Source organism: Lolium perenne, chromosome 6 (assembly GCF_019359855.2).
Source record: "Lolium perenne isolate Kyuss_39 chromosome 6, Kyuss_2.0, whole genome shotgun sequence".
Classification (NCBI taxonomy): domain Eukaryota; kingdom Viridiplantae; phylum Streptophyta; class Magnoliopsida; order Poales; family Poaceae; genus Lolium; species Lolium perenne.
Window position 1 is genome coordinate 256,218,600 of NC_067249.2, and position 20,909 is coordinate 256,239,508.

A 20,909-nucleotide genomic window follows, 5' to 3' on the forward strand; every position below is an offset into this window, starting at 1 on the left:
TTCTTTCTGATAATTTTTTTATCATAATAAATATTTGCACATTGGAGAATTGTCTCATATTTAGACAAACAAATGAGCCACACTATGAGTTTTGCGAGATCTTTCGTGTGATTGGAAAGATAAGTTTCAATTAGTGGGACAAAAATGATGTCACCATATATAAATGTAGCGTGAATTCCAGTTTCCATCACTTAGTTGTGATAAAATGGCACCAATTATTTCATTTTGAGTAGCTCCACATGTTAAGAGGACATTTCAAGTGTTGGGCAATTAACTCGGACGCTAGTAGAGCTAGTATCAAATTGTGTTAATTTTTATCCAGTTCAATAAAATTTATACGATTTTTTGTTAGCTTTTTTTTTTTGCACAAATACAATAGGGAAGGTCCCTACTGTGCCATTTTCATTCATAAAAGATAACATATCTACAAATGGAAAGAAAAAAGAGTGAGTTCAAACAAATAAATCGGCTAACCACACCACAATGGCAAGTACTCCCTCCATCCCACTAGAAGTGTCTCAACTTTATCAAAATTTAGATGTATCTAGACACTATCTAGTAGGTAGATAGATCCAAATTTTGATAAAGTTGAGTCACTTTTGGTGGAACGGAGGGAGTAATTAAAAGAAGGCAAAAGAAAAGCTCAAAGTTAAAATGCACACCCTCTGTTTCATATTATTTTTCATGTTTGTAGTTTAAATTTAAAATAAAATCACGACAACAATATTAAATAGAAACATGAGTAGAGTGTCCACCTAGTCAAATGCCACGTCACCATGACACATGTGCCACCTTGCCGGTGTGGGTAAATAATAAAACAGGATGAAAAAATGTACATACTCGAGGAAATCTACTCGAGAACTAGCTAAAACGGGTTAATTGACTTCATTTTAGAATACCAAAGTTTCGTTTTGCGTCTTCATATTTTTTGCATTGACTACGACAGAGCTTCGCCCTGGAGCTATCCACGCTCTCGGCGTGCATGGACGGCGCTGTGGTGTAGCTAGGAGGTAGAGCCGGGCCGCCGGCCGCCGTCGAGGTGCGGCGCCGGCCGCCGCTAATTAACCGAGTGGCGACGACCATCGATGCGACCCGAAAAACGGCCCGGTCAAGGTCGCGGTGGCAGTGGCACGCACGTACAGGAGTCCGCATCGTGCGCCGCGATTTTGTCATACCATTCGGATTCTGTTTCCTTTGTCCGAAAGCTGACCACACGCAACGCAAGTACGGCCCGGCCAGTCCTGGTCGGTTTCCGCGACCAGCTACCACGCGCGCCGTTGAGATCGTCTCCATCTTCTGCTAGCTTCTGCCTTGCCCATCGGCTGTCTCTTCTAGTCCCTCCGTTCATATTAAATCGACGCGATCTATGTAGAGAAAGAAGCTTATACATGTACGGAGCTCGCATCAATTAAACGTGAACATAGGTAGTAGTAGCTTGCAAGCCATAGTCCATACGAGGACTAGCTCATCACAACACGAAAATGTATATATGCATGTTGTCTACGCTTAGGTCCTCGTAGCGTATCTTATTCCTTTTATAAGGTTATAAACTGCCTATATTGTTGTGAAATGGCCAAATTAAGTAGACCATTGCTGGGCAAAAACCGAAGATTACATAGGCTTATAGATGGTTTCTTCCTCCTGCATCCATCGATAGCGCGCCATGAGCTGAGATCGGTACCACATCTGGAAATCCGAGTCACCGCCGAAGCCATGATAGCATAACTGTAGAAGTCACCGGTGAAACCGCCGACCAGAATCTGATGTAAGGGTTTTGTGGAGAAGGAAAATGTCGGAAATGGAAATGCTTTAATTGGAGAGATGCGGGGAGAGGGCAGGAAGAGGTCGACTTGGAGTCGGTGAGGGAGAGGCCACCGCCTGCCACCATTCCCCTACCGCTGTCGTTCTAAGGTTAGGTGAGCCGGTGAGGACGATGCTAGGGAGAGGCTTGTAGGAGGGGCGGGATGGGGAGAGAAGGGTGCAGATTGAGAGAGGTTAGGGTGGCTTACCGGAGCCGGAGACGTCGGCGGGAACGTCCATGTCGCCGTTCCCATACCTGTCGTTCCCTACCGCTGCTGTACTAGAGTCATAGTGAGAGGCTTGGAGGAGTTCGAGATGGGGAGAGGATCGATAGCTCCCCAATTGCAATACGTCGTTATCTTTTTTGTGTCACTTTGACTCTAATTTTCAATTGTAATATTCTTTAACAAATAGTATAAGTACATACTGTAAAATAAAAATATATTGGTGACAAATACAACAAATAACCATTAAAAAACTCAAATCATATAGTTTGATATGTATTCATATGGAAGCGCTATTTGACCCCCATTGTGGTGAATAGTTATTTTACCCCCATCCCGCATCTTAGCAATTGTACATGATTTTTACATTACGTAAATTTTATTTTACTTCGATAGTCGAGTAAAACATAGAAAATTAGTTTTATGTACTCCCTCCGATTCATATTAATTGACTCTAATATGAATGGATCTAGACACATTTTAGTTCTAGATACATCCATACTAGAGTCAAGTAATATGAATCGAAGGGAGTACTAATATTGGTTAAAGTGATGCTTGAAAGACCATGCAATTTTTTGTGCACTTTATATTTTAAAATGAAGGGAGCAATATATGTTTTGACAGACCACAGGTCAAACAACTCATGCAAGGTTTTCCTTACTCGTCGCATCAGTTGCCATCACTGATTTATTACTTCAGTCTTATCCAAGGGATCGATCAATCATGGAGTATATATTGGCCACAAATCATTTATATCGCCGCAAAGATAAAGAAAAGGGTCCATGCACATACATGGCGCCTATCGCTATCCCCACCTTATCTCCGCTCTCTGCAAAGAAGATTGAAATAAGCTAGTGCAACTGACAAATTCAGAAACTTTGTTGACGGTGCAGTGTTGCTATATATATGACAAGCAAGCACAAATTCAAAAATTAATGGTCAGTCGTTTGATCGTTTCACGTATCCATCGCACGAGGTACGTGCGTACCTTAGCTTCACTGTTCATTTTGCGACTCTCTGCGTGCGGAATGGGGGTCGGGGAAGACTCGCGCTAGCCACGGGGTTAATCAGGGATCGACGTGCGTGCATACTGCATGTCACTCCCTCAACTCTAACGTTTTGAGAGCAGCTAAAATATTTTATATTAAGAAATGATGTTGTACTAGATCAATGATGGTATGTTCTATCATTATTTTTAGCGGGAAAGATCGGAATCTATTTTATGAGTTCAGAAAAAGTACAAAACTTTCAAACATAATAAAAATTACATCGAGAACTTTTGACCACCTAACAACCACTATCACCGTCCGAACGAGCCACCGACGCGCCGCGGTCGCTGCTCCCTTACCGGAGCCGGCCTAACATCGTTGATGATAGTCGGGAAATCCGTGCACGTGCCCCTAAGGACCAGCGCCCGGAGCTGAATTCGTCGCCCTTGAACCCTGCTTGAATTAATCCGAAACTTGTAACACCAAACTTATCACACACGTAGACGGGACGAGATCCACCACACCATGGAAGCGGTGACTAGACGAGTCCTCGCCCTCCTCAACGCCGCCAACGAGGTAGAAGAGGAGGCAGGTACATCTTATTCTTCTCCCGCAAAACTTTGTCATAGCCACAATAACGGCTATGTCGGTTGACCAAACTCTAACTTTAGGGACCCTTCTACAATGCCAAAAGTAGGTCCGAGGTCTCCACCTCCTCCGGCCACCGGAGAGGCAAGAAGAGAAGGCGTGGCCGTCGATCCCCGGCAGTAGATGACGAAGACGAAGCAGATGGTGGAGGCTGCTAGGGTTTCCACCCTAAACGCCGCTTCTCTTTCTTTCGTTGGAGGATTCTGTTTCGTAAGATACCTGGTATGTTGTGTCATTAATGGTGGCATGTTCTATATATGCATCATTTCAGTGTTCAGTCTATTAATGTAGTATGTGTATGCTATATTCGGCTACTCCCTCCCTTTCGATGAATTACATATCTTTAAAACAAAGTCAAGCTAAGTAAGCTGACTAAACTTTTATAAAAATTATTAATAACTATGTTGATATCGTACGAAAATATATTTCATGATGTATCTAGCCATATTAATGTTATATTTTACATGTGAATAAATTATTATAAAATTTTGGTCAAATTTTGTATAGTTTGACCTTTTTACAAAATATGAGCCATTTTCATTGGAACGGAGGCCATATAAATCTAAGGTTTGGCATAGGAAATATGGCAATAGCTTATTTCAGCGTCAGCCTTTCAGTTAGAACATGCACTCTCCGTTGTCTCTAAGGATAAGATGTTTTAGGAGTTTAATTTAAACTTTTCAAGACATCTTATATTTAGAACCAGATTGATGATACTTTTTCTCTTCTAAAATAAGTGCTATAGGTTTGTTTAGATTCATATGTATCTAGACGCATTTTGGTGCATAAAGACGTGTAAATCTAGACAAATCTGGGAGACTGAGACGCTTATCTTGGAACGAAGAATGTAGCCAGTATCTTGGTACTCAAGTGGAGTAATAAGCCACTTGCGGTGGCCATGTTGGCAGTTCTAAGAAATTGTCATGAATTTTAACATATTTTGTTTCTCAAGTGACGGAGAAATAACTACTATTTTTAGTTGTCGTTACTCGTTACGAACCATCTGATCACGACATTGAGATTCAAGTAAGTACAAACAGGCGAGTGGATTGTGATTTAGTGGTCAGGAATGGCTACTATACTTAAGTCGTTTTTACTTAAGTCTATTCATATCTAATTAGTTTTAAGTACATATTTTTGTTGTAGAAAATGTTGTTTTGTCTATTTCCACTCTTATTTTCTCCTACCAGTTTAGTACTCCCTCCGTTCCATAAATTTGTTCTTAATTTTGTTTGGAAATGGATGTATCTAGAAGAGATTTCTCATAGGGCGGATGGAGGATGGAGTAATATAAAACAATTGTGTACATGTTAGCAGTGTAACATCAAATAATTCAGCAAATCTTGGATTGAGCAGTCGTAGAGTCAATTTAGGGTGTGTATACACAGGTAGCTACTTACATTGCGGCTTTTTGTTAAAAACAGACTTGAACTCAGCGCGGCCGTACGTATCGATCGGTGTTTTCGTTCACATGAGTACCTGTCATGCATAGTCGTTGTCTGGAATGATGGTGATGTGGCCATCCACACTTCCGAAAGGTACTCAACCCCACTCGATCGAGTGCTTCTTTGATGTCGTATCCGTAGGCTGCTGTGACAATTGTCCATGTGAACTAACTGAAGATATATAAATTGATTGGTAGGCAGCTACCGATCTTTTCATTGGCGGGCTACCTCTGGTGCACACATGCATATATACTCGATCAGCTGGTTTTGCACAAATGGACGGTGCATATATACGCGCACTACATGGATGCGGTCAAAAGTTATAGCCCAAAATATAAGTTGCATTTCATACATGCTAGATTCTGACGCAGTGAAAAGTTAGTCTCAAAATTAAACAAAAAAGAACTAGGTGTAGATGGTGGATCGTGGAGTATATACGAACCTTGTCATATTTATGGGGCGACTAATTCACCGCCACCCATCTAGGAAAGAAACCGATGGTCACCTTTTGGTGTACTTTCCACTTTTCGAAAGTTCGCATCTGTTCAACTTTCTTTTTTCAACAATCTTCCTTTTTTGGCATCTTTCGAAAAAATGCATCCTACCTTAATTTCTGCGTATATCGAGAGATTAGGAAACAATACAACCCACAATTCTATATATTGTGATTTTTGGGGTATTTATTTATCATACAGTACATGTTAACTACCGCCAATTTTTTTAAACGAGACCTATATTATTTTCCTTTTGAAAACAAGGCTTGCTCTAGTGTCCAAGAATCTATTTATAATTTCTCTTACTTCTAGGGCTTTTATTTGTTGATGATTATTAAAAAATTGGTTTAGTTTTTTAAAAAATATATTGAATTAGAACTTTTGGATGTTCAAACAAGCCTACTCCCTCCGTCCAGACATAAGTGTGCATGCGGGTTTTCCAACATAAATTACGAATTGGAGTAAAAAATGCATTAGAAGGACGCAAACCAACATCTCACTCCTCCTTAATTCTTTCACCTTCAATGAGTAGAGTGCTTGTAGACAACTAGGACAACATGTGTTGAATATTATTGGGTTTGATTTCCGTACGATGAGAGAGAAGTATTTTTTCTATTTTAAAGTGCATTGGAAAGATAGATGTACACTCTTTTGTGGAGAAAGTTTGAAGCTAAACGTCCACGTATTTTAGGACAGGTGGAGTACTTTTTAAAAAAATATGAATTTTAATTTAAGAATTTTTAAGCGTAAATCGAGAATGCTACAATAGAATATATGTCGGCTCTACCAAGAGAGAAGGATGGGAGATGGTGAGTCAAATGGGTTGGCCCACCATATTGTATTATGTGCATTCACTAGTAGAAAAAGAGTTTTTAGTCCCGGTTGATAAGGGTCTTTAGTCCCTGTTGATAAAAGTCCCGCCATGTGGGTGGTTGGCGCGCGCCGGGATGAAGGACACAAACCGGGACTAAAGGCTATTTCGTTAATTTTTTTATCCATTTGGTTTCTAATTATTTTTCACTCCTTTTTTTCTATTTTTTCAGAATTTCTACTATTTCGGTTATTTGACAAGTTTAGTCTCTAACTACACTTTAATCTCTAGTCAAATTACTTACTCGTGGTCAAACTTCCCGCACGGTCACCCATCCCCCCACTACTCCAGCACTAGCACGCTTAATTTCCAAGTTCCTTCCCGTCCCGCTTCCAAGTTCTTCGCGCGCATGTTATTGATACTTGTATCATATCAATCATATTAACATGTTGGTCGGTGTCACACTTTTTTATGTTTGAATTCCAAATAATTATTTTAATAAACAAAAGCAATGATGTAATAATAATCTTGAATAAGTAAATAAACATTAACTTTTCTAATTTGTATTTGTGTATTTTTTTACTTTTTTAATAATTGTTTTTGCCAAACTTAAAACCTAAAAATTTGAAAATCTAAAAATTGGCTAACTTTATGGTTAAGTAATTGTAATCTCTATGCAGGATGCAATTATTAATTTAAAATTTAAAAAAATATAAAATCCTAAATTTCTGTCAAAAACTAAAATATTCCTGCTTTCATATTTCCATTAGGATTTTTCATATTTTCATATTTTCCCACGATTATTTTGAGATATTATACATTTTTTCCGACGTCGTATGCAAAAGTTAATGTCGTTTTATATTTTTCTAAACTTTTTTTGCAAAAAAAAGTTGAAATTCAAATTTATTAATTTTCCCTAATAGTAGGTTGCGTAACATACATGAATCTCAAAATATTTTATTTTTTTAATTTTCTATTATTTTCTTTTATATTTTAGAAAGCTAAAAGAAGTCAATCCACAAGAAGGGGGGATGGAGATGCGTGGGGAGCAAAAAAAAAACCTAAAAATCCTTTAGTCCCTGTTGGCAAAGTGAACCGGGACTAAAGGGTAGACCTTTAATCTTGGTTGGTATTTTGCCCCGGAGGTAGTCTGGTTTGTAATACTAGGCTGCAAACGGATCGGGACTAAAGGCTTTCTAGGTTGAACCAGGACCAATGCCCCCTATTAGTCCCGGTTCGTTTTTATACCGGGACTAAAACTCCCATAGGTGCTGGACGAAAGCCATGTTTTCTACTAGTGATTGCAAAGGGGTCACCAGCGTAGGAGCATTGTCATAAGTTTTATACACAGTTGAGATACGCTATTGGGCAAGAGATTCCATAGAAACATTGGATGGTCTCCATATACAGAAACTTCTCTTATGAATCCCTTTGGGCCATTAGACGGTCTCCACACACATTCTGTTTCCCTCCTCAACCGTATGCAATTTTGGAGATTGTTTCTTGCGCTTCATTGAAAGACACGTCTCACAATTCTAAGTTTTGCGGTCGAAAGAGGCTCTGATTTTGGCGAGATCTTCCTTGTAATCGAAAACAACAAAAAATTACCACGTAGTTGGACCAAATTGGTGTCAACTCCCTCCGATTCATTTTACTTGTCGACAATATGAATGTATCTAGAATGTTAAGATACATCTATATTAGCGACAATTAATGTAAATCGAAAGGAGTATTGTACTGAAAAGGTAGATCCACAAATTAAAAGGACATACCAACTAATTATTAACTCGGGCGTGCTAGCTATCAGAGGACCGCAGTCGCTGAATAAAAGAGGAAATTTACTCGAGAACGAATTAGCTAAAACGGGCTACACGTGAGTTTGTTCTCGACACAGCTCAAAGTTCATTTTGCATCCTCACAACATTTCCCCACTGACTGTACGGTCGACAGGCGTTGCCCTGCAGCTATCCACTCTCGGCGTGCATGGACGGCGTTGGCCGCCGTCGAGGTGCGGCGCCGTCGAGGCCGGCCGCTAATTAGCCGGCCGGACGATGCGACCAGGAAAAAATCGGCCCGGTCAAGGTCGCGGTGGCAGCTAGTGGCACGTACGATCCTGGGTCGGTTTCGGCGACCAGGCAAGGAGGCACGACGTAGGTACGTACGTGGCGCAGTTGACCGTCTACCTCTTCTACTGGAGTACATCTAGTAGATGTTGCTGTCCAGCAGAGCTACCTGACTGGCCCATCCACTGGCTGTCTAGCTTGCTTCCATTTCTTCTTCTTTCCCATAAGCGGAGCTACTAGCTGGAAGCAACTCCTACGTGCTCTCCATGTCATCCCAAGAAGAAAACGTATATATGCACCGTCAGATTATGAAATTGTATGCAGTTCAACCAAAAGACAGATCTAATATGTCTAGCTTACTTTCATATTTTGTGGGTTAAACTTGCTTTATAAGTAAGCTTGTGCACCACATACTATATGTAAGTCTGGTGCATAGGGGAATCCATGTACCTCTTTTATTTCTCTTTTGGTCACGCTAAAGTTCCTCCTATCTCAAACAAACTCGTAGAAATTATATGTGAAACCATCATTCCTTTTTTGTGTGCTTCATCATATTAACCCTGGCATATTAGAGACAGATTCATTAATACTGAAATATTTTAAGTTTTAACAACAAAATAATTTTGGCATTTGTGGGCACTATTAAAATCATGTCCACAAGTTCAACCGAAAAATAGAATAAAAGAAATAATGGATTAAAAATAAAAACATAAACATAATACTCCCTCTGCCCCAAAAAGAATGTCGCAGACTTTTCTAAATTTACATGTATCTAAACGCGGCTTAGTGTATAAATCAAGGTTTTTTCTCGTTCTCGAAAAATATCAGTGGATACCGGTAATACCGCTTATTGGAAATAACATCTGCGATTTTTCAAGCAAATTTGAAATTCAAGAATTTTTATCAAATAAATTCATATTTTAATAGATTACACAAAGTTTGTCAAATATCGGCCGGTGTTTCCTTATACTGGTGGGCACCGAGAAAACCAGTTATATGTGAGATTTTGGAAATATCGGCAAACGAAAAAAAAAACATGGTATAGATACATCCAAATCTAGATAAATGTGGGACACCCTTTTTCAGAATGGAGGGAGTAATAATAATTGGGAAAAAATGAGAAAAATTAGTAAAATATCAAAATATTTGACAAAAAAACATGATGCGGCTAATTTTGCTTAACAAATGAAACCATCAATCAGCCTCTCCAAATGTAATACTAGATCTATGGATATAGATCCACATATCATTTTTTATGAGAAGAGAATGGTCTTCTTTCACAGGTCCTTCTAGATTATCTGGTTTTTCTACTTGATCTTGAGAATGCATAATATATTTGCATTTCATCATTTTTATGCGATTATTTGTCAACTTTTTAATGATAGATATGTGTGATTGGCCAACAATAATTTTGACAATACATTTTGAAACAATGTAAGTGAGTTTTTTAAGGGATTAGGTCTAGGAGGCCCCAGCAATATGATTTATTCTTGAAAGAATAACAACTAAAAGTGAGTTGAGAGCGCTTCGAACTAAAATATAAAAAAGCAAAAGAGCACTATGGTATGGTATATATCATATGGTTCTTTTAGCGTGCCCAATTAATAATTATCCATATTGTACTTGTACACACATGAGTTACAATCCCTGCACGCATAATGCATCGATGTGACGCGTTGGCCGCTTTTGGCGTAAACGTGAGCAAATCTAAGATCACCCAAGACCGAACAGCCCCAAAATAGCAACTCGTAACGGTGGCAGCACTAGCGTTCTTAACCTGATTTGTGGCCAGCCGCACGTCGACGACGATGCGTACATATGTACACACGCGCTGGCCAGCTCGACGTTCCTCGATTAATATGGCGGACTCCATATTAGGCATATTTGGTTCGAAGAAGGTGTGTACAGTTTCGATTCTTGCTACCAGTTTATTATACTGACACATAGTTTTTTAAAAATGATTTTGAAGTATCTTTTGTAGTGCAGGTGTTATCTTCGGTGGTGTTATAGTGTTGTTGTTGCTGGTGTTTTATCACCATGACGGGTCCTTTTTTTGTTTCTCTTCTTATTTTATTTTTTCTAGGTTGTGTGTATCTTTGATGTCTTTAAACATCTTGTTGGCGCACATGTTGGGTGTAATTGATTTTTTATAATATAAATATATTTTCTTACCAAATAATATTTTTATTAAAAAAATCATAAATTTGCTTAACAAAATACACCGACGCTACTAGAGTAATTTTTCCAATAGGCGTCCCCCGGGGGAGCTAGGTATCATTACCGAATGATAAGAAAACATGTCTAGACACAGATCATGTGAGAAAAATACAGATAGGTGCAAGACGATTTAGGCGCGCCGAAATAGGAAGTTGCCACATGTGTGCATGATGTCATAGTAGTTACCATCCGGCCCTCCGTTGCAAGATCCAAGGGCTGACAGTTTGTCGCGTCGGGGCACTAGAATTCTCACTTACCGGCGCGTCATAAATCTCGAGCGGATTCATCATAGCGAACATAACAAAACGAACCCAGAACAAACTAGATGGTTTCACACCAACAACTTTCGCGCAACACCTCAACCGCCTAGACAGCGCATCGTCGTCTTCATCTCCACCCGCGCCATCCATTGTCCCAAGTGAAGATGATATGGCCATCTCATGCATCTGAAGCGTCGTGCTCTGTAGTCGTTCCGTTTCTTCCATCAGGTTCCACTTAGCCTTCTTAAATGAGATATTTTCCCAATATCACAAAAAGCACACATGTGACAGATCAGCTCGATAGGAGATGATATGAGTTTTCCTTCAAAACAAGTACGGTTACAAGTTTTCCCGATGATGCAACATAAAGTAGCAATCCTGACTATATGCATATTGTTAGGGTTGCAAGCGGCATCCCGCATTAGCCCTGGAAAGCATTATTTAGTTTAAAGTAGACAAATATTCTAAAAAAAAGTTACAATTAACTTGACCAGTTTTGACTATGAAGATGGGCGGATCGGTTGGCGCTTTGCAACCTTAATATTTGTCCCTAAGAGAACAATTTTGGACGAGAAATATTTTATGAAGCATGTTTGTCTAGTATTAAAAGTTCCAAGCATATAGCTAATGATACTCCACATGTAAATGGGACATTCAAATAAAGAGATGAGTGGTAGTTTCATCGGCATGACAAAACCGGCAAGTGTAATTCCCCACCCATGCATATTCTTTTTTATTTTGGTCTAAGAGAATCTAAAGCTAAAGAGAATAAAATTTAATCAAGGACGATGGTGAAGTGCGGCAAAGAATCTGGAAATAACGTTGACACGGCCAGAATCTTGGAAGTCGTTGCACAAACGTATTACTATATTATTCTAATTAAGGCAGCAGAAAGATTTCGCCATCGGACATATTCTCCGGTCTGAAAATACGTTCGCCGCTACCCTCGCACGCAGCTCCATTGGTAGCCTCGACGATCATTTCGGCGTGCGTGAGTTTGACCGTGGGGAAAAGCATGCAAGCGAAAGGAAGACGAGGACGATCGAGCTAGTTAGAAGCTAGCACCTGATGCTTCCACTCGGGGAACGATCAATCGAGCCGCGTACGTACATGGTGGGCTCCGACCCGGTCAAATCTCACACCCATCACACCAACTCCCATGGCTCCTCCGGCCTCTATAAAAACGCGAGCTGATCGAGCTCATCACCGAATAACATTTTTTGCTTCAATAAGTTCAATTGATACAAATCAAGCTAGCCTTTTTTTTTCTGGAGCGATCGAGCACTAGCTAAGCTAGCACTAGCAGTAATGGCGCTCGCGGCAGCAGCTCTAGCCACGTCGACCGGCGCCGTGGCGGCCGGAACGCTAGCAGCGCTGGCCCTCGCCACCTTTTACTTCGTCTACGCTGCCTGGCTATCGCCGGCGGCGACACGGAGGCGCCTCCAAAAAGCCGGCTTCGACGGCCCGGCACCGTCCTTCCCGCTCGGCAACCTCCCCGAGATCGCGTCCACGCTCGCCGCGAACACCAGCAGCGCCACGCCATCGGCGCCGGCGGTGTCGGGCGTGGTGAGCAGCGACATCCACAGCGCCGTGTTCCCGTACTTCGCACGGTGGCGGGCCGCCTTCGGCAAGGTGTTCGTGTACTGGCTGGGCACGGAGCCGTTCGTGTACGTGGCCGACCCGGAGTTCCTCAAGCGCGCCACGGGGGGCGCCATGGGCAGGCTGTGGGGCAAGCCCGACGTGTTCCGCCGCGACCGCATGCCCATGTTCGGCCGCGGCCTCGTCATGGCCGAGGGCGACGAGTGGGCCCGCCACCGCCACATCATCGCGCCAGCCTTCTCTGCCACCAACCTCAACGTACGTCGTATACTACAGTACACACTCCACTCTTAATAATGCTTTAAAATACGTGCACGTCCATCGATCAATGGCATGCGCTGACACATAAACGTGTATGTATATATTGCAGGACATGATAAGCCTCATGGAGGAGACGACGGCGAAGATGCTGCGGGATTGGGATCACGCGGTGGCGGCGGCGGGGCGGAGCGCGGCGGTGGCGGTGGACGTGGAGAGGGGCGTGGTGAGGAACGCGGCGGAGATCATCGCCAGGGCCAGCTTCGGCATCGAGGAGGGAGGTGCGCGGGTATTCGAGAAGCTGCAGGCAATGCAATCCATGCTGTTCCGCTCCAACCGCCTCGTCGGCGTGCCGCTAGCGAAGCTCCTCCAGGTCCGCAAGACCTACGAGGCGTGGAAGCTCGGCCGGGAGATCGACGCGCTGCTGCCCGACATCATCGACGCGCGCCGTCACGCCGGCCACGGGGCGGAGAAGAGGAAGGACCTGCTGTCGCTGCTGCTGGCCGCCGGGAAGAAGGATGGAGGGAAGAGGGTGATGACGTCGAGGGAGCTGGTTGACGAGTGCAAGACCTTCTTCTTCGGCGGGCACGAGACCACGGCGCTCGCCGTGTCGTGGACGCTGCTCATGCTCGCGGCGCACCCGGAGTGGCAGCAAGCGCTCCGTGACGAGCTCCGTGAGGTCACCGGCGACGGTCCCCTCGACGCCGCCGCGCTCTCGAAGCTAACCAAGATGGGGTGGGTCCTCAACGAGGTGCTCCGCCTCTACCCGCCGTCCCCCAACGTGCAGCGGCAGGCCCTGCACGACGTCACCCTGACCGACGCCTCCTCCTCCGACGAGGGCGCTCCCACGACGGTGATCCCGAAGGGAACCAACATGTGGATCGACGTGGTGGCGATGCACCACGACGAGGAGCTGTGGGGCTCCGACGCGAACGAGTTCCGGCCGGAGCGCTTCGCGGCGGGGGCGCAGGGCGGGTGCGGGCACCGGCTGGGGTACCTGCCGTTCGGGTTCGGGGGCCGGATCTGCGTGGGCAGGAACCTGACGGGGATGGAGTACCGGGTGGTGCTGGCCATGGTGCTGCGGCGGTTCGAGCTGGCAGTAGCGCCGGAGTACCGGCACGCTCCCAGGATCATGCTCTCGCTCCGCCCCTCCGACGGAATCCAGCTCCTCCTCACGCCGCTGGCTGCGTCCACCAACGCATCGATCAAACACTAGTAGGTGTAAGTCGATCGCAGGCTGGCTAGCACACACAGTCACACGTATTAGTCACTGATTATAAGCCATATTAATTAATTAATTAATTAATTAATTGATTATTAGTAATTCAAACGAAATACTCCTACATACTGAAATAAGTAATACGTACTCTCTCCGCTCGAAAATACGTGATTCACCTTTACTTAGATACGATTATCTCTGGATGCATTTCAGAGTGTAGATCCATTTATATCTAAATAAAATTGAGTCACTTATTTCTGAAGTGAGATTGTAGTACATATATCATTATATCGAGTGGAAAGTATGCGTCATTTAGCATGCAAGTAAAAAACTGCATTGTACTCCATACTACTTTCTTTGAGAGCAACCATGTATTCCATCACGAGGACAAAGCAACTATCCTAGAGAATTTGCATATAGAATCCTATAGTAAATACAAAATGAACTTTCGGCTTTTTTCTGCACCTCTATCAAAATCTTATCATGTCTCCTCGAGACTCGACCAATGACATTTGGATCCGATCCCTCTTGCCGCATGCGTCCCCGCAGGTTGGTGTAGAGCTAGATCTAGAAGCTGACATCCTCTGTAGAATTGTAGTGCTAGGGTTAGGTTTAGGATTGGCCCTTGCGACGGTTAGAGTGATGGCGTCGGGGAGTTTAGCACCACAATTTTTTGGCGACTTCTAGTGGTGAGCGACGGTGTGGTTGTTTGTTGTGGTGTTCTAGTGGACAGAGTCAAAGGCGGATGGCGGTGGTACCTCTGCTTCTCCATAGTAAAGCTCAGGTGCCACTTAGATCTGTTGGATTTCGTCAACCTGCCCTATATGCATGACCACTCATGGAGAGATGGTGGCCTCGAGGTGATGGGACCAGGCCCAAACTTCGATCTGAGTTGCATGACTTCTTAGGTGGTCTTCGGTAGGGGTCTTCCGACATGCCCATTGCAAGGTAGCAATAAACATGTCGATGTGGCACATCGACCAATGGACGTCCTCATGCTACCCCATACCTAGCTCCGCCTTATCCCATTGACGAAGTCGCGGAAAATTGAGAAACCCACCACCTTCGGACCAACATCCTTGCTCTAGAGCGTCCATCTCCCATTGGCTGGCATCGCCGCCTTGGGTAATGACAAACGCCAGCAACACATCGAGAAATTAATCTTGCAAGATCTGAAGAACGGCAAGAGACCAAGCCACGTGCTCCATGATGTCATCGATTAGAGCACTGTCGAGATGGGGGAGAAGCAGGGGCACCTTATTCCGCCATGGCGCCTTCCGCGACACCGATGCGATAGCCTAGAAAAATGTACTCGCCAAGGTCGAAGCGCCGAGGTCCCCACCCACCCTGCCGGTGCCATCAGGGACATGTGGCCTCACCTACGGACGGAGGGGGCAAAGTTGCCCTAGTGGGTTATGTGCGGAAAAGAAACGGCAAGAAAACGTCGCTGCATTGTACTATTGGATTGGATTGGATCTGGAATGCAAGGGATCGATCCACACCATGATTAAAGTTGAGTGGCAGTACAGCGCAGTGTGTGGTGTTTGCATTGCATGCATGGTGATTAAGCGGTCGTTGACGGAGTTGACAGCGGTTCCACCGACCGACCGGGCAACGTGGCAAGGATGAACGGACAACTACGCGGCACAGTCGTCGTCGTCGATCGTATGCGCGCATGTAAGCTTGGAGATAAATTCTTCAGTCATCGTCTCAAATTTCTTCAAGTCATCACAAACTTCGATCGCTAGGTCAAGATAAAATTCGAGTGCAATGCAGAGAAAAAGAAGCAGTAAAACATGACAAGTTCAAAAAGAAGAGCTAATTCAATGTAGGGCCCAACCGGGTTCGAACCGGTGACCTCTTGATCTGCAGTCAAATGCTCTACCACTGAGCTATGGACCCCACGACGAGAAGAAAAATATTTCGCCCTGAATTATCCACAATGTTATACAAAACGAAAACGAAACTGAATGACTACGTAGGAGTCGTGTATTTGACAGGAACAAGCTGGCAGTCCTGCACGACACGTCTGGACGAACACCTTTCGAGCACCTGCGCAGTTGGTTCCTCTGCCCTGCATTCTCCCATTCTCTTCTTCTTCTTCCTCGATTGTCAGTCTTATCTAACTAATCGGGGCAGAGGCTATACTTAGTCATGTCACATTCGAGTTTGACGACGCAAGCCGCTATGTCGGCTGGGTTGTCGGGTGATTAGTGGACCAGCTGAGCCTGACCTGAGCGACGTCTTCGGTCCGTTGCAGGTAAACGAACTGGAAAGGAATGAACGGAATAGAATTCAGACTCTGCCTTGGTACCGGTAGCAGCAGTAGTTTTCTCCAAGACGTGTTGGCTTTTCACCTTTACCCAAAAGAGGTTTCCCGTTCTTTCAAACTCGCGCTCCAAGGAGTTCTTGATCTCGTAACTGAAGCTTGGTGAGGAGTCTTTGTAGCTAGTTTCTTCTCTCTCTCTTTCCTTGGTTGAAGAGAATGCTGAGAAAGAAGTGCAACTTTTTTGATGAGGTTGGAGGACAGGACCCAAGCTCGCCTCTCTCTGCAGCGCCGGGCGGAACCAGCAAAAGTTATCATCCAGTCACAACTATGTCCAGCAGCGTGACCTAAACGGATTAAAACTATCTATTTCGGTCCAGACAAACATGGAATACCGCGAACTTGTCTACGAGTCCTCATCTGACCTGAGCTGGAATTGCGGCAATTCAGGCACATCCACGCTTGTCCTCCACTTATCCTTCTAGAGTGAGATTAAGGCTCGCTTATATATTTGGATAGGGCTACAAGGCTTTACATAATAAAATTATTTTTCTTGTGAGCAAATTTAGACTTGTTTTAAATCCTGATAATAATTATTGGCACGCTCTTGAAATTCTTATGCGCTAATTTTTTGTTGACAGTAGACATACCATATTTAATAGCAGGTAGAGTTTTGAGTACAAGAAAACTACCACTCAACCCACGTTGGAAGCCTCCGAAGAACAAACCCTCCAAAAATAACTCTCATAGTCGGGCGCACCATCTAAAGAAGATAGATGGTGGAAGTTGGGTAGTCCCTAGTCTTGGACTCGTCGGTTGATAGCGCCCCCTTGAAGCATAACCCTGGGCAGCGGCGAGCACCGGAGGAGCGCAATGTAGGACCTCCAAGCCATGTCTCCAAACACGATACTCCCAACAGAGGAACGATGTTGAGAATGCCTCCATCCCACTGATCCAACTTCGAATCTAGGCTTTCACCGTGAGAAAACACCAATACCAGGAGCGAGGAAGATGCCGACGCCCCTCGGCGACGCCTCCAACGAGGAAGAACAATACCCGCGGGTGTCGTCACCGCTGACCCGACCAAAGCTGAGCGGGGTTTTCATCTGTGTCATCGCACATCCCGCACCTCCGAGGGTTGTACAAACAAGAGTACAACTTTGGATATAGTCTGATGTTACACGTATTTTACTTAATATTTAAATAAAAGAATCATATTTCTTATTTTATGTATGTATTTTATCAAATATCCGTGTTAGGCCTAAAAGTTTCCGGCTAGATGCAAGACCTCGGAATTTCCGGCTAAGGCCGAAAATCCGTTGGCTCGATCCTAGGATGGAAATATTCTGGCTTACACTGGCACGTCCTCTTGCACCCTCAACGCCGCGGAAGCGCGATACACAAGACAATCGGGCTGACGCTTTTGAGACCCGAAGCCCCGGTTCCTCGGGAGGGACCCGTCGGAGGTTCCGGTGACTATGGGTTGAACTTGGTCGGATTTGACCGCTCCAAGCTCGGTTATCGATCTCTAGCAAAATCTATTCGACAGAAACAGGAACAAGGGTCTGAGGAAAAAAAGTAGATGTATTGATGTTTGTCGATTGTTTGCTTAATTTCAATGGGCCATCACCTCTTACATATATATGAGGCGGTTGGACTTCCCGTGAAAGTTTTGGCCAGTTCTTTGCACGTTTCGTATAGGAAAAAGACTTCTAATTTCCGCCCAAATAACCTACATCTACCCTAAGTTAGATAGAATCCGAATACAACTATGCTCCATCTTGTCTTGGATCTGAAGTTGCTCCGTTAACTCGGATAGAGATGCTCCAAAAGGTAAATTTGTACACCTCAAAGAGATGAACAACTCTTATGTTGATCACTTTCCCATCCAAGGTCGTCCTGATGCATCTCCGGGTCCATCTTTAGCTGCAGTTTGAATCCGTCAGACATCAGTTACGCAGATCTTGTCGGATCTCTAGGGGTCGTATCATAAGTAGGATCCACATGACCTAAAAATCAAAGTTGTAGGTTTTGACGATACGAGCAACTTTCTTGTTGAGCATTTTTCATTCGAGGTCGTCCTGAGTGAATTCCGACTGACATCTTCATACACTGTATTTCTGACCTTTCCAACCTCCCTCTGAGCTAAGTTGGCAAAATTTCCACCTTTAATCTAGAGCGGCCAAATTCCGACTCATGTCATTTGGTCTTGATCCTCCACGAGCACAAGATAATAGATCCGCCTAAAGATTGAGATATCTTGGGGCCAAAGTTGCCATGGGTCCGCCTAAGAACTGAAACAGCTTACGGATCCGGATACTTCATCCAACTTCTTCAGCTTCAACGGTTCCAGCTTGCTTTGGTCAACGGGAGGACAAAAACGGGTGCTAACATACACGTTTTTGGCAGAGCTTGCATGCCATAAAATCATACGCTTAGAGGTTGTCTAAGGGCGATGCTTAAGCTCATCGGCCATGTTTCCACTAAGGGCGATATGTGTATATTGGCCATCTCGTGTGTCTAGGCGGATTGCCACACACTTGGGTGAAATTTCTGCAGGTATTTACCATTGATAGCACGAGGAAGCATGCTTCCCTCCATAGATTCCACCAAATATGAGTTTCCGGGTATGATCCTTGCGATCCGTAGAGGCCCTTCCCAGTTAGGTGACCACTTGACGAATTTCCGGCTTCTAGAACCGATTGGGAGTATAGTTTTCCAGACTAAGTCTCCGACTTGAAATTCTTTGATCCGGATCTTCTTGTTGTATGTTTTACCTACCCGTAACTTCTCCTTCTCAATGGCATGTAAATCCACCAAGCGTTTGTCGGCCACTTCATCGATGTTTTCCATCATGAGATTATGATAGTCTTTAGCTGATAAATCATTCTGACGAGCAAACCTCAAGCGGCCAGATTCACCTCTATTGGTAAGACGACATCTTGTCCATAGACTAACCTGAAGGGAGGAACCTTGGTAGCTCCATGCCTTGAGATTCTATGAGCCCATAATGCCTCTGACAAAACTTCATGCCACCGCCTTGGATGATCCTCAACCTTTTTCTTGATGAGTTTGATCAAAAAAATTGTTGGTGGATTATGCTTGTCCATTGGCTTGTGCGTAGTAAGGAGATGAACTGAGCATTTTGATCCCATGTGCGGTGAACTGCTTGACCTCCTTTGACATGAAGGAAGTACCTTGATCTATAGTAAGAGTTTGAGGTATGCCGAATCGGTGAACGATGTGCTTGGATATAAATTGGATCGCCTCCTTGTGTGTCATATTTCTGAGTGGTACTGCTTCAGACCACTTGGTGAAATAATCGGTGGCTACTAGCATGAATCGATGCCCTTCTGATGAAGCTGAGTGGATCATCCCAACAAAGTCAAGCGCCCAGCCTCGGAAAGGTCACGGTTTTATGATAGGATTGAGCATACAAGCCGGAACCAGCTGAATATCTCCAAACTCTTGACAGGCTTTGCACCCTTTGAAATATCGGAAGCGGTCATTGATCATAGTCGGCCAATCAAATCCGGCTCACCGGAGCATCCACTTCATCTTGTGGGCCGACTTAAACCATCATGTACTTCTCCCATAGCAATTTTAGCCCGGTCTCCGTCCAAGCATTTTAGGAGAAGGCCATCATCTGTTCGGCGATATAGGTCATCATCAACCAGTGTATACTTGATAGCTAAACGCCGAACTGCCTTGTCTATTTTTTGACTCGGATCCTGCAAATATGTCATGATCGGCTTCCTCCAGTCGGAAACTTTAGTATTCTCTGTCTTCATCCTTCTTAACAAGTAAATCGGTATTTTGAGGGTCTTCAAATATTTTTCTAGCACCCAATTCGGAGAGCAAGGCAGATCCTTTCTTGGAAATCTCAGCACCAATTGATTCAGCAAGCAAGTCGGATCCTTGAAAGGCTAAGATTTCTTCCTGGTCAACCGATTTTTCAATCAAATCGGCTACGTATACGTTGTCCTCCTTGAAGTTAGCACAAGCAGACATCGGTTTCTCTGATGTGAAGAAAACACTCCGACTAATGTGATAACCCGATGCTTGTTGCACCAACTCATTGGCAAGCCATTTGTCGTGCATGTACACATGAGCTATGCTAAAGTAATCCAAGGTGTAAATAATGTCTAGGCACTTATCGAGATACATGTTGAGTGATCCGTCTAGGCATTGGAACACCTTGGATATTTGTTGTACGATCAGCAACGAATCACCGTAAGCCTCGATATGAGTAACGCCTACAGAAACTAGAAACTCCAGCCCGAATAGCAATGCTTCATATTCCACTTGATTGTTAGTGCAAATATACTCCAGCTCCAAGAAACATCAAAAATGGTACCAATAGGAGGTATTGTTACAAAACCGCACAAATAAAAGTAGATCAAACGAAGAACAAGAACACAGATTTTTACGTGGAAAACCCAAACGGGAAAAAACCACGGAACGCACGGCGGCGTATCACTATAATTGGAGGAGTACTACAATACACGAGAGGACAGGCCCTCTACGTGCTATCAATATGGAGAAACTCTCTCTCTTATCTATTCTATGACTACCTTGAACTATATATAGGGGCAAACAACTCTCTTTCTTGGGTA

General features: G+C 44.0%; 1 protein-coding gene and 1 non-coding gene across 2 annotated transcripts; one reads left to right on the plus strand and one right to left on the minus strand.

Annotated features, from left to right (window-relative positions):
* Positions 1-12,184: 12,184 nt before the first annotated feature.
* Positions 12,185-14,289, plus strand: LOC127305264 (cytochrome P450 714C3). Its single transcript, XM_051335673.2, has 2 exons — positions 12,185-12,808; positions 12,921-14,289. Exons 1-2 carry the CDS (start codon positions 12,260-12,262, stop codon positions 14,022-14,024), a joined length of 1,653 nt encoding a protein of 550 aa, XP_051191633.1. The 5' UTR covers positions 12,185-12,259; the 3' UTR covers positions 14,025-14,289.
* A 1,568-nt stretch (positions 14,290-15,857) lies between these two features.
* Positions 15,858-15,929, minus strand: TRNAC-GCA (transfer RNA cysteine (anticodon GCA)). Its single transcript has one exon. It is a non-coding gene; the product is annotated as a tRNA-Cys (tRNA).
* Between the last annotated feature and the right edge of the window lie 4,980 nt (positions 15,930-20,909).